We start from the raw sequence: 12286 nt of genomic DNA on the forward strand, positions 1-12286 counted from the left end.
ATTGGCAGAGAGGGGTGGAGGCCAGTGGAGGGATTGGCAGAGAGGGGTGGAGGACGCTGAGTGGAAGCCAGTGGAGGGATTGGCAGAGAGGGGTGGAGGTCAGTGGAGGGCTTGGCAGAGAGGGATGGTGGACACTGAGTGGAGGCCAGTGGAGGGATTGGCAGAGAGGGGTGGAGGCCAGTGGAGGGATTGGCAGAGAGGGGTGGAGGCCAGTGGAGGGATTGGCAGAGAGGGGTGGAGGATGTTGAGTGGAAGCCAGTGGAGGGATTGGCAGACAGGGGTGGAGGACACTGAGTGGAGGCCAGTTGAGGGATTGGCAGAGAGGGGTGGAGGTCAGTGGAGGGATTGGCAGAGAGGGATGGTGGACACTGAGTGGAAGCCAGTGGAGGGATTGGCAGAGAGGGATGGAGGACACTGAGTGGAAGCCAGTGGAGGGATTGGCAGAGAGGTGTGGAGGACACTGAGTGGAGGTCAGTGGAGGGATTGGCAGAGAGGGGTGGAGGACACTGAGTGGAGGTCAGTGGAGGGATTGGCAGAGAGGGGTGGAGGACACTGAGTGGAGGCCAGTGGAGGGATTGGCAGAGAGGGGTGGAGGACACTGAGTGGAGGTCAGTGGAGGGATTGGCAGAGAGGGGTGGAGGACACTGAGTGGAGGTCAGTGGAGGGATTGGCAGAGAGGGGTGGAGGACACTGAGTGGAGGCCAGTGGAGGGATTGGCAGAGAGGGGTGGCAGATGCTGAGCGGTTAGTAAGGTGGATGATATGATTGGCGAAGAAAGCTGCTCTACTGATGTAACACAGTAGCTGGGAAACCAGTACACATGGGTACCCCAGTTTGTTTTGGGAGATTCTGACAGATTTAATTTATTTCTCTTCTGGGAAAAGCTGTTTTATTGCTATTCCAAGGCAGAGGAATTAGATGTCATTGGGACCCTCTATTTCTTTTTCCCTGTTGTAGGCCGCACAGCACTGCCAGAAACAGTCTACGGAGCTCTTCCAGTGCATGTTCTTCAAAGATAAGGACCCGGAAAATGACCAACGCTGCACTTGTGATGCCATTATATACTCAATCCGCACGAATGGAGTGTTACTCTTCGTACCCAGGTAGGAATGTTTCCACCTTCTAGATGGGAAATACAGGATACTATCAGACCTCATGTACACATGAACTATCCTAGACATTTAGCTCTCCTGACACCAGAAAACCGCTAAACGTGACAAAGACGAGTGTAAACGCGGTTCCTTGTTTAGCTGCACTAAGTGCTTGGACTTTTATTCATTTGATTGGCCAGAGTATTTACTATTGATAGAATAAACACTCGAGACGTATTTAGACACATTGTCACCGCGTTTTCTATTATTATCATTACATGTACTTTTATATAGTGCCGTCAATTTTGTTTACTAACGTCTCGGTTAATGTAATTTTCGGTTTACGAATTTATTTCGCAATATGAACAGATTAATTGGTTTTCAATGCATTTACGATTATTTTTTTTTAATCATGTCCCTGTACAGTATTTAAAGTGCCTTTTAAAGTACACTTTATAAAGAGTTTTGAACAGATAAAACTTTTTCCTGACCTCCAGAACGGATTAATTTGTTTTCATTGCATTCCAATGGGAAACCGCGTTTCAGTTTACAAATTTTTCGCAATACAATAAGTTCCGCAGAATGCATTAAATTCATGAATCTAGGCACGCCTGTGTGTGTATGTATATATGTATATGTGTGTGTGTGTGTGTGTGTGTGTGTGTGTGTGTGTGTGTGTGTGTATATATATATGTGTGTGTGTGTATGTGTGTATGTATACACACACACACACACACACACACACACACACTATATTGCCAAAAGTATTGGGACACCCCCTCCAAATCATGTGATTCAGGTGTTCCAATCCCCTCCATGGACACAGGTGTATACAATCCATCCCCTAGGCATGCAGACGGCTTTTACAAACATTGGTGAAAGAATGGGTCGCTCTCAGGAGCTCAGTGACTCCAAGCGTGGTCCCGTGATAGGTGGTCACCTGTGCAATAAGTCCATCCGTGACATTTCCTGGCTACTAAATATTCCACGCTCAACTGTTAGTGGGATTATAACAAAGTGGAAGCAACTGGGAACAACAGCCACTCAGCCACCAAGTGGTAGGCCACGTCACATGACAGGGCGGGGTCAGGGAATGCTGAAGCGCACAGTGCAAGCAGTGGAGACATTCTCTGGAGTGACCAATCACGCTTCTCTGTCTGGCCATCTGATGGATGTGTCTGGGTTTGGCGGTTGTCAGGAGAACGGTACTTGCCTGACTGCATTGTGCCAAGTGTGAAGTTTAGTGGAGGGGGGATTATGGTGTGGGGTTGTTCTTCAGGGGTTGGGCTTGGCCCCCAAGTTCCAGGGAAGGGAACTCTTAAGGCGACATTTGGACAATTTCATGCTCCCAACTTTGTGGGAAGAGTTTGGGGATGGCCCCTTCCTGTTCCAACATGACTGCCCACCAGTGCGCAAAGCAAGGTCCATAAAGACATGGAGAAGCCAGTTTGGGGTGGAGGAACTTGACTGTCCTGCACAGAGTCCTGACCTCAACCTCATAGAACACCTTTGGGATGAATTAGAGCGGAGACTGCGAGCCAGGCCTCCTCCCCCGACATCAGTGCCTGACCTGACAAATGTGCTTCTGGAAGAATGGTCCAACCTTCCCATAGACACCCTCCTAAACCTTGTGGATGGCCTTCCCAGAAGAGTTGAAGCTGTTATAGGTGCAAAGGGCGGGGCCAACTCAATATTGAACCCTACGGACTAAGACTGGGAGGCCATTAAACTTCATGTGCGTGGAAAGGGTGGGGCCAACTCAATATTGAACCCTACGGACTAAGACTGGGGGGCCATTAAAGGTCATGTGCGTGGAAAGGCAGGCCGACCAATACTTGGGGCAATGTAGTTTATAAATTACAGCCAGCCTTGCACCTGGTCTTCAGGCGATGCATCTTCCTAAGTGATTCCGCCTATATATTTTATATATTTTATGTACTGTTACAGGTATGGCATAAAAGGAGCCGCGTATTTGAAGAACTTGGAAGGCTTAGTCTTGACCTTTGCTGATGATGGCTGTAGTTGGATATCTGGATCGCTACAACGCTTCCCGGACCGAATCACAGTAACAACTGTTGGGGGACAGCAAACCTCGTTCTGTCTGTTTGATCATGTGACCGTAAGTAATGAATGATGACCACACGCAAATATGATATAAAGAGACTGTGCCAATGCAAGAGAATTGAAGCTCTAAGTTTAGCTAAAATAGAAACATAAAATAATCAACACAAGGGAGGCATTAGCAGTCGGTATGACATGTCCCTTATGCTGAATCGGCTTTATTTCTACAGTACCACATTAACAGACCAAGCTGTCCAACAAATGTGGTAGTTAGAGGGTTGAGAGAAATCATTTACCACTGACAGGGGCGCTTACAATAATCAGCATTTATTCATTTATGTAAAACCTTTATCCCAAAACGAAGAAAAACATTACTGTAACTGCCTAAAAAGTGTTATCTGGAGTTTGGCTTTAATCACCTCCCATCCAGCCGTTGTATATAAATGGCCAGGCGGTGGCAGTGCAGGCTCGGGTGGCTGTTTGCTTATAAACGGCCTCCCCGCCCCCTGCTTGTGCACTCCCTGGGAGCACGCAGCACCGCGGTCCGGTGCCCGCTGTGTCCTCTGGACACACTGGAACACCGATTGTCGTACGGGACCTCTGTGCGAGGTCCCGATCATATGATCACTGATTGGCCAATCAGTGATCACATGCAGAGTAGTAAGCAAGATGTCACTTCTGACATCATTGCTTACTACGTGTGAAATCTGTGAATGATCACAGGTCACATGGTACAAGGCTGTTGTGAATAGCCCTGTACCATGTGATAAGCTGTGACCAATCACAGCTCACACAGTAGTTCTCAATGGCTGCAAGAAAGCAGCAGGAAGACACAACAGCAAGAAGCTCTACTGCATGCTGGAAGACTGCAAGCAAACACCCTGGGAAACCTCTTACATGCCTGAGACCCACTCCGTGTACCTTTTATATAATACACTCCTCTTCTCCTTATCATATTACTATCCTCTGTTCCCAAATCTCATTTCTCTACCCCTCTGCTCCACCCCACAACCTGTACATCTCCCCCTCACTGCTATCATCTCCCTACTATTGCTCTCTTCACCTCCCCAAAATGCCTCTTCCACTCCTCCTTCTCATTTTCCTCTCCTCCATTCCCAAAATCCATTCACTATATCCCTCTGCTCCTCCCAAACATTTGTATATTGTGTCCTCACTGCTTCCCTCGCCCCTCTATGGCACCCACCACCTCCTCCTATTACTCCACTCTCCAACTGACCTGAACACCTCCACTAGTAGTTTCTCACGCTCCTGCACATCCTGCTCCCATGCCACCTTTCTCACCCTTCTCCTCCTCCTAGCCGCGGGGGACATCTCCCCGAATCCTGGCCCTCCACCTCCCTCACCCGCTCAACACCCTCCCGCCTCCACGTCCTACTGCAACCCCCACAACTTAGTATCTGTCCCCCTGCTCCCTAAAATCTCCCCCCCGTTTTCATGTGCACTTCTGAACGCCCGATCGGTGTGCAACAAGCTTACCGCCATCCATGACCTCTTTGTTTCCCGCTCTCTCGACCTCCTGGCGATCACAGAAACCTGGATCCAGCCCACTGACTCTACCTCCCCTGCTGCACTCTCCTACGGCGGTCTCACCTGGACCCACTCACCCAGACCTGACGGTCGTAAAGGTGGTGGGGTTGGTCTGCTCCTGTCACCGCAGAGCACCTTCCGAGTCCTCCCAAACCCCCCCTCCCTATCCTTCTCCTCCTTCGAGGCCCACTGCGTCCGACTATTCTCCCCAACCCCCCTGAAGATTGCTGTGATATACCGGCCTCCTGGATCCATACCCCGCTTCCTGGATGACTTCTCCTCCTGGCTACCCTTCTTCCTCTCCTCTGAGCTACCCACCATCATCCTTGGGGATTTCAACATCCCTGTCAACCTTGACAACCCGGACACAGCCCGTCTCCTCCACCTAACCTCCTCCTTTGCACTTGCACAGTGCATACAATCCACCACCCACTCCGACGGAAATATCCTGGACCTTGTCTTCTCCAACCACTGCGCTCCCCACAACCTCACTAACACCCCCTTCCCTCTCTCTGACCACAACCTGATCACCTTCTCTATCTCCTCATCCTCCAACGCCTACCCCTCCAAATGTCACACTACTACCAGCCGTAACCTCCGCAACCTTAACCCTGCCCCCCTCCACTCTGCAGCTGATCAACTCCACGACTGCATCCTCCCCTTGTCCTGCCCCGACTTGGCTTTGACCGCCTACAACAATGCGCTCTCAACAGCCTTTGACTCACTAGCGCCTTTAACCACACGCAACATCAGACCCCGACCGCTCCAGCCCTGGCAGACTGATCACACCAAAACCCTCAAACGACAAAGTTGTGCCCTGGAGCGACTATGGCGCAAAACCAAATCCCAACAAGCCTTCACCCGCTACAAATCTGCATTCCACGCCTACACCTCCTCCCTCCATGCTGCCAAACAGGCCTACTTCTTGACCCTCATCAAGGCCCTCTCCTCCAATCCTCGCCGACCCTTCTCTGCCTTCAACTCTCTACTCTCTCCACCCCCACCTCCACCCAGCACCTCACTCACTGCCCTTGAGATTGCCAATCACTTCAAAAACAAGATTGACACAATTCGCAAGGACATTGCCGCAACTCACACGCCCTCTCAAACCATCCTCTCTCACACAGCTACCCCCTTATCCCCCCTCCCCCTCGACATAACCCGCAGGGACTTCGTCGCTGCTCAAACTCTCTCCAACCCCCTTCACCCTCACTCAGCTACACCCTCATCACCCCTCTCCCACGGCCCCACCACTGCTCTGACCTCCTCTTCCACCCCACCCTACATTCCTCATACTGAAGCTCCCCCCACACTCCGCACCTTTGACCTTACTACCATCGAGGAAGTCTCCAAGATCCTCTCTGATGCCCGCCTCACCACCTGCCCCCTCGACCCTATCCCCTCACAACTCCTACGACCTCCCTCCCCCTACATCCTACGCTCCCTCACCCACATCTTCAATCTCTCCCTCTGCTCAGGCACTTTCCCCTCCCCTCTGAAACATGCACACATCACCCCCATACTTAAAAAGCCCTCCCTGGACCCCAATGACCCGAACAACCTCAGATTCATCTCCCTGCTCCCATTTACATCTAAACTCCTCGAGCGCCTCGTCTACACCTGCCTATGCTCTCACCTCAACGACAACAACCTCCTCGATCCCCTACAGTCCGGCTTCCGTCCCCTACACTCCACCGAAACTGCCTTACTCAAACTCTCCAACGACCTGCTAACCGCCAAAGCTAATGGCCACTATTCAGTGCTCCTACTCCTTGACCTCTCTGCGGCCTTCGACACAGTTGACCACCCCCTCCTCCTCAAAAACCTACACTCCCTCGGCCTCAGAGATTCTGCTCTCTCCTGGCTCTCATCCTACCTGTCACAACGCTCCTTCAGCGTTACCTATAATGCTACCGCCTCCCCCTCACTCCCCCTCTCTGTTGGGGTCCCTCAAGGCTTTGTCCTTTGGCCCCTTCTCTTCTCCATCTATACCTCCTCCCTTGGCCAACTCATACACTCTCACGGCTTCAACTACCACCTCTATGCCGACGACACACAAATCTATCTCTCAACCCCCCACCTCACCCCCTTGGTCTCAGCCCGAATCACACACCTACTGAGCGACATATCAGACGCTCCACTTCCTTAAATTGAACCTCTCCAAAACCGAGTTTCTTGTCTTCCCCCCAGCCCGGACACCACCCCCCATTGATTTCTCCGTCACATCCAACAATGCCACTATCAAACCCGCCCTGCAGGCCAGAGTACTGGGTGTCATTCTGGACTCCAACCTATCCTTCCAGCCCCAAGTCCAATCTTTAACAAACTCATGCAGACTCCACCTCCACAACATCGCCAAAATCCGCACGTTCCTAACCCCAGAAACCACTAAACAGCTCATCCACTCCCTCATCATATTACGACTCAACTACTGAAACTCCCTCCTCACTGGCCTGCCTCGCCGCTGGCTATCCCCGCTTCAGTCCATCTTGAATACGGCTGCCAGACTCGTTCACCTTTCCAACCGCTCCGTCTCCGCCACCCCCCTCTGCCAATCCCTCCACTGGCTTCCGATTGCGCAACGGATCAAATTCAAAATCCTAACGCTGACGTACAAAGCCGTCCACCATACTGCCCCGAACTACATCACTGACCTAATATCCATCTACCGCCCAGCACGCACACTCCGCTCCTCACAAGACCTCCTTCTCTCTAGTTCCCTGGTCTACTCCTCCCATGCCCGCCTCCAGGACTTCTCCAGGGTGTCACCCATCCTCTGGAACTCCCTGCCCCAACCCATCAGATTATCACCTACTCTCCTCTCCTTTAGGTGCACCCTGAAAACCCATCTCTTCAGGGAAGCCTACCCCACCCCCTGCTAACTTGCCGACCTCCTCCACTCTTCCTACCACTCCATCCCCCACAGCTATCTCCTCCTGTACCACCATCCCCTCCCTCCTAGATTGTAAGCTCGAAAGAGCAGGGCCCTCCAACCCCTCATGTTTTGCATTGTATTGGTATTGTTCTGTCACATGTTCTGTCCCCCTTTGTAATGTACAGCGCTGAGCGAACTATTGGCGCTTTATAAATACTGTATAATAATAATAATGCAGCCAGAGAGAAGAAGAAATTTATGCTTGTATAGCCTTTATGGGTGTAAAAGCAATCTGCGTTAAAAAAAAAAAAATCTTCATCACCCCCCACAATTAGTACAGGGTCACCATGGTGACCCTGTACTGCTAGGGTGACAGTATGTAAAAAAAAAAAAAAAAAACAAATAATATAAAAAATTTAAAAAAAAGGTAAAAAATTATAATTTTTGGTTTTAAACTAATTTTGGGTTATTATTTTTTTTTTTTATTAAAAAGATAACGGAATAAATTTTGGCCAAGATTTATGATGAAATATTATTTATTTGCAAAATTTTATAAGAAAAACATTTTTTTTCAAAATTTTTGGACATTTCATTTACATAGCAAAAAAAATTAAAATCCCAGCGCTGAATAAATACCACCAAAATAAAGTTTTATCTGTCTCAAAAAAATGCTAAAAAATTCATATGGGTACAGTGTTGCATGACCGCGCAATTGTCATTCAAAGTGTGATAGCGCTGAAAGCTGAAAATTGGCCTGGACTGGAAGGGGGGGAAAGTGTCCGGACAGGAAGGGGGGGAAAGTGTCCGGACTGGAAGGGGGTGAAAGTGTCCGGACCGGAAGGGGGTGAAAGTGTCCGGACCGGAAGGGGGTGAAGGCGTCCGGACCGGAAGGGGGTGAAGGCGTCCGGACCGGAAGGGGGTGAAGGCGTCCGGACCGGAAGGGGGTGAAGGCGTCCGGACCGGAAGGGGGTGAAGGCGTCCGGACCGGAAGGGGGTGAAGGCGTCCGGACCGGAAGGGGGGGAAGCGTCCGGACCGGAAGGGGGGGGAAGCGTCCGGACCGGAAGGGGGGGGAAGCGTCCGGACCGGAAGGGGGGGGAAGCGTCCGGACCGGAAGGGGGGGGAAGCGTCCGGACCGGAAGGGGGGGGAAGCGTCCGGACCGGAAGGGGGGGGAAGGCGTCCGGACCGGAAGGGGGTGAAGGCGTCCGGACCGGAAGGGGGTGAAGGCGTCCGGACCGGAAGGGGGGGAAAGCTCCTGGACCGGAAGGGGGGGGAAGCGTCCGGACCGGAAGGGGGGGGAAGCGTCCGGACCGGAAGGGGGGGGAAGCGTCCGGACCGGAAGGGGGTGAAGGCGTCCGGACCGGAAGGGGGGGAAGCGTCCGGACCGGAAGGGGGGGAAAGCGTCCGGACCGGAAGGGGGGGAAAGCGTCCGGACCGGAAGGGGGGGAAAGCGTCCGGACCGGAAGGGGGGGAAAGCGTCCGGACCGGAAGGGGGGGAAAGCGTCCGGACCGGAAGGGGGGGAAAGCGTCCGGACAGGAAGTGGTTAATGTAAGGCAAGTTCATCTAAATCTAGGGCTGTCCATAGATGAGTCAGTTTTTCTTTTCATTCAACCAGCGAGTTGAATGACAAAAGCTGACTGATTCCCACATCCACACATTTAATATAGATAGGGTAATCCTTCCCAATGTATTATTATATTCTGCCAGCAGGGAGACTTCTCCACTGTCAGGAAACACAGATCAGTGCTGCAGCCTGTGACCTGCAGCGCTGATTGAGTTGCTTTTTTCCAACAGAGATATTGAACAGAAGACGATTGGTAGCTTGGCTTCTCTTCAACCACAGTGTCATATATGGATTGAAATTCAACCGGTCTTTTCTGAACAGTCCGAGTTTCAATCCATGTAAGCCCAGCTACCCTCCCCCCAACATTGATAATGCTGCTGTCCAAGGGTTTCCATTGCTCCTCCATCCAGAGTGGAGACACCCTAATGCAGGCCATAGACGGGCCGTTTATCGGCCGAATTGTTGGCCGATAAACGAAAAATCGGTCGGTCACCATCGTCCGCGAAAAACAGCCGTTTTTCGTGGATTTTCCAGCGTGACCGATAAAAGTAAATGAGACAATCCATGAAAAACGGGCGACAGGCGGGCCCCACTAACGGTGTGAATATCGGCGTATTTTTCATGTGGATGAAAAATCGGCTGATAAACGACCCGTCTATGGCCTGCATAAGACAGGAAGTGTGTTACTGGCAGGATTTCCAGCTTGATAACAAATGAAAACAAAAACTAATGCAGCCACCACATTTACAGACTGGGAAACTAGATTAACTTACATTTTTGTTTTGGGATTGTATACCACTTACATACCATATTAAAGCGGAGTTCCACCTAAAAGAAAATAAATGAAAGTCAGCAGCTACAAAAACTGCAGCTGCTGACTTTTAAAATACAGCCACTTACCTGTCCCTCGGTCCAGCGGTGTCCTCACCACGGTTGGTTTCACTGGCCACCTTCTCTCCCTGGTGCTGCCATCTTCAGTGTGGGCACCCGGCTGTGACAGCTTGCGGCTTCACAGCCGGGTGCCCACTGCGCATGTGCGAGAAGCTCTGCGCATTGTGAATGGCCCCGTAGTCTTCTGGGACCTGTCACATGTCCCAGAAGACTATGGGGGGGGGGGGGAGGACGGACAACTTCTGCTTCCGATCGACTAGGGGAGCAGCACCTGTCAAATTCGGGTACCCGTTCCCCAAAGGTGCCAATCCTTACTGTGGAGTGGGGGACAAGGTTTAAAGCGGAACTTCCCCTTTTGGGTGGAGCTCCGCTTTAAAGGCTCAGTTTTTATTTTTTTAAAATAACAAACGTTATACTTACCTGCTCTGTGTAATGGTTTTGCACAGAGCAGCCCTGATTCTTCTTTTCTGTGGTCCCCCTGCCGAACCTCCTGGCCCCTCCCCTATGCTGAGTGCCCCCATAGCATACCGCTTGCTATGGGGGCACTCGTGTGTGCTCGCTCCCAAACCCCACTCCATTGACGCACAGATTGGGGCTCAGCCACACACCCCTCCCTCCTCGCTGGCTGTGATGGACAGCAGCGGGAACCAATGGCTCCTGCTGCTGTGTCTGAGCCATTGAGGATGGACAGAGCTGGGAGAGCAGCTGCTCTTTTGCACAGAGCTGGATTGAGAGCAGGCTCAGGTAAGTACTAGGGGGCTGGTAAGGGAGGGGGGGCAGCTGAATACAGAAGGTTTTCTACCTTCGGCATACTGTCAGGGCTCCAGGTATGACCAGAGGTGTGTGGACTGACACAGGGAAACGCAGGCTTCAGATATGGTATAAACAATATAATTTATTAAGACTAACAATACAAAACGCAGTGCAAAACTAAACATAAACACAGTGCAAATAAACCAAACCAAACCACCGATAACAATACATACAATACAAAGAGTAGTCAGGCAGGCCGGGTCAGTAGCAAACGGCCAAACGGAGTACCAGGAACAGGCGGGAGAGTGGTCGGGGTCACAAGCTGGGTTCAGTAACTCACGGGCAGCGAGGTACAGAGGGTCGGGCAAAGAATGGTCAGGGTCACAAGCCAGGGATCAAGCAGGGGAAGTCAGCAGAGGTCAGGATCAGGCAGGGTCGGCAACAAGTCAGACAGGAACAGGAATACAGGATACAAGGTACAGGGGCCCATGGAAAAACACACACCAAGGCCCTGACTGTGAGTCTGGCCATTCCTTAAATACAACCCCTGCAATCAGCTTCAGGTGTTTGGCTGATTGCAGGGGTGAGTCTCTGATTGCTGAAAGCACCCGCTGGCCAGCCCTGGTACTGCAGCCCACAAGGCAGGGGAGTCCCACCATTATTGGCAAGTCCATTCCTGACACATACAGTACATGAAGGGAAAAACCCTCCAGCCTTTACAACCACTATCAATGCAGATCAGCGTGCCAGTTTCTGTACGGTTTGTTTGTCAGTCTGGTCATTTCTAAACCACTTTTATTATAAAATGAGTGAGCTGCTTATTTTTTTCTTTCTCTAATAGGTACGAATCCGGATACAAAGCTTCCGCTTCCATGCAGACAGCATTCGCTTGGACATCATTAGTAATAAGCCCCATGTCTCCCAGCAGGACCTGCCCTCCAACACCAGCTCTAATCTGGGCAGGACGGAACTCGTTAGGGAGGTGACCCGTACAGCAATAGAGGCTCAGCTGGCTAAAGAAGAGGGGGCGGCAGAGAAACAATTCGAGTTACAAAATCGGGAATATCGACAAACTCGGGGACGGAGCCTGTATGCCTTACTGGAGGAGGTTCATGACCTGGCACTGCTTAGTCTGTCCAAGGAATGACTGGCGGGGTCAGATCCCTCTCCAGTGTGTGTGACTGAAAAGAAATGGATCTCGCTAACAGACTTGGGAGTGATGAACAGTCAAGTAATCCTTACTAGTTGGTAATCCTTGCAATCAATGGCAGCTTTGTTTTTTTTTTTATAGTGTTTTTTTATTTTTTTTTTTTTTTTTTTTTTTAAGTGATGATTTTATAAAAATCTGAAGTAAAACGATCCTCCATACCAGCATTTGGTTATCTTCTACTTCAAGTAGAATTCCAGCCTAAACGTAGTTTTAAAATGCTCCCGACAACCCCACCCTCCCCACCACACGTGTGCTGACTAACCGGTGTAAAAAACTATAATTGCCTATTTTCA

The 12286-nt window shown here is 50.9% G+C and overlaps 1 protein-coding gene across 1 annotated transcript in view; it reads left to right on the top strand.

Annotated features, from left to right (window-relative positions):
• Nucleotides 1-12154, top strand: part of DIS3L (DIS3 like exosome 3'-5' exoribonuclease) — an 89038-nt gene extending 76884 nt beyond the window's left edge. The window contains exons 14-16 of the mRNA XM_089665269.1: nt 958-1103; nt 3039-3210; nt 11625-12154. Of these exons, the coding sequence (XP_089521395.1) occupies nt 958-1103; nt 3039-3210; nt 11625-11930 (624 nt within the window). The 3' untranslated portion in view covers nt 11931-12154. The remainder of the gene's footprint in view (nt 1-957; nt 1104-3038; nt 3211-11624) is intronic.
• The last annotated feature ends 132 nt before the right edge of the window (nt 12155-12286 follow it).

The sequence above is a fragment of the Staurois parvus genome, unplaced genomic scaffold (assembly GCF_062004578.1).
Source record: "Staurois parvus isolate SC_StPar_1 unplaced genomic scaffold, SC_StPar_1.0 ptg002170l, whole genome shotgun sequence".
Classification (NCBI taxonomy): domain Eukaryota; kingdom Metazoa; phylum Chordata; class Amphibia; order Anura; family Ranidae; genus Staurois; species Staurois parvus.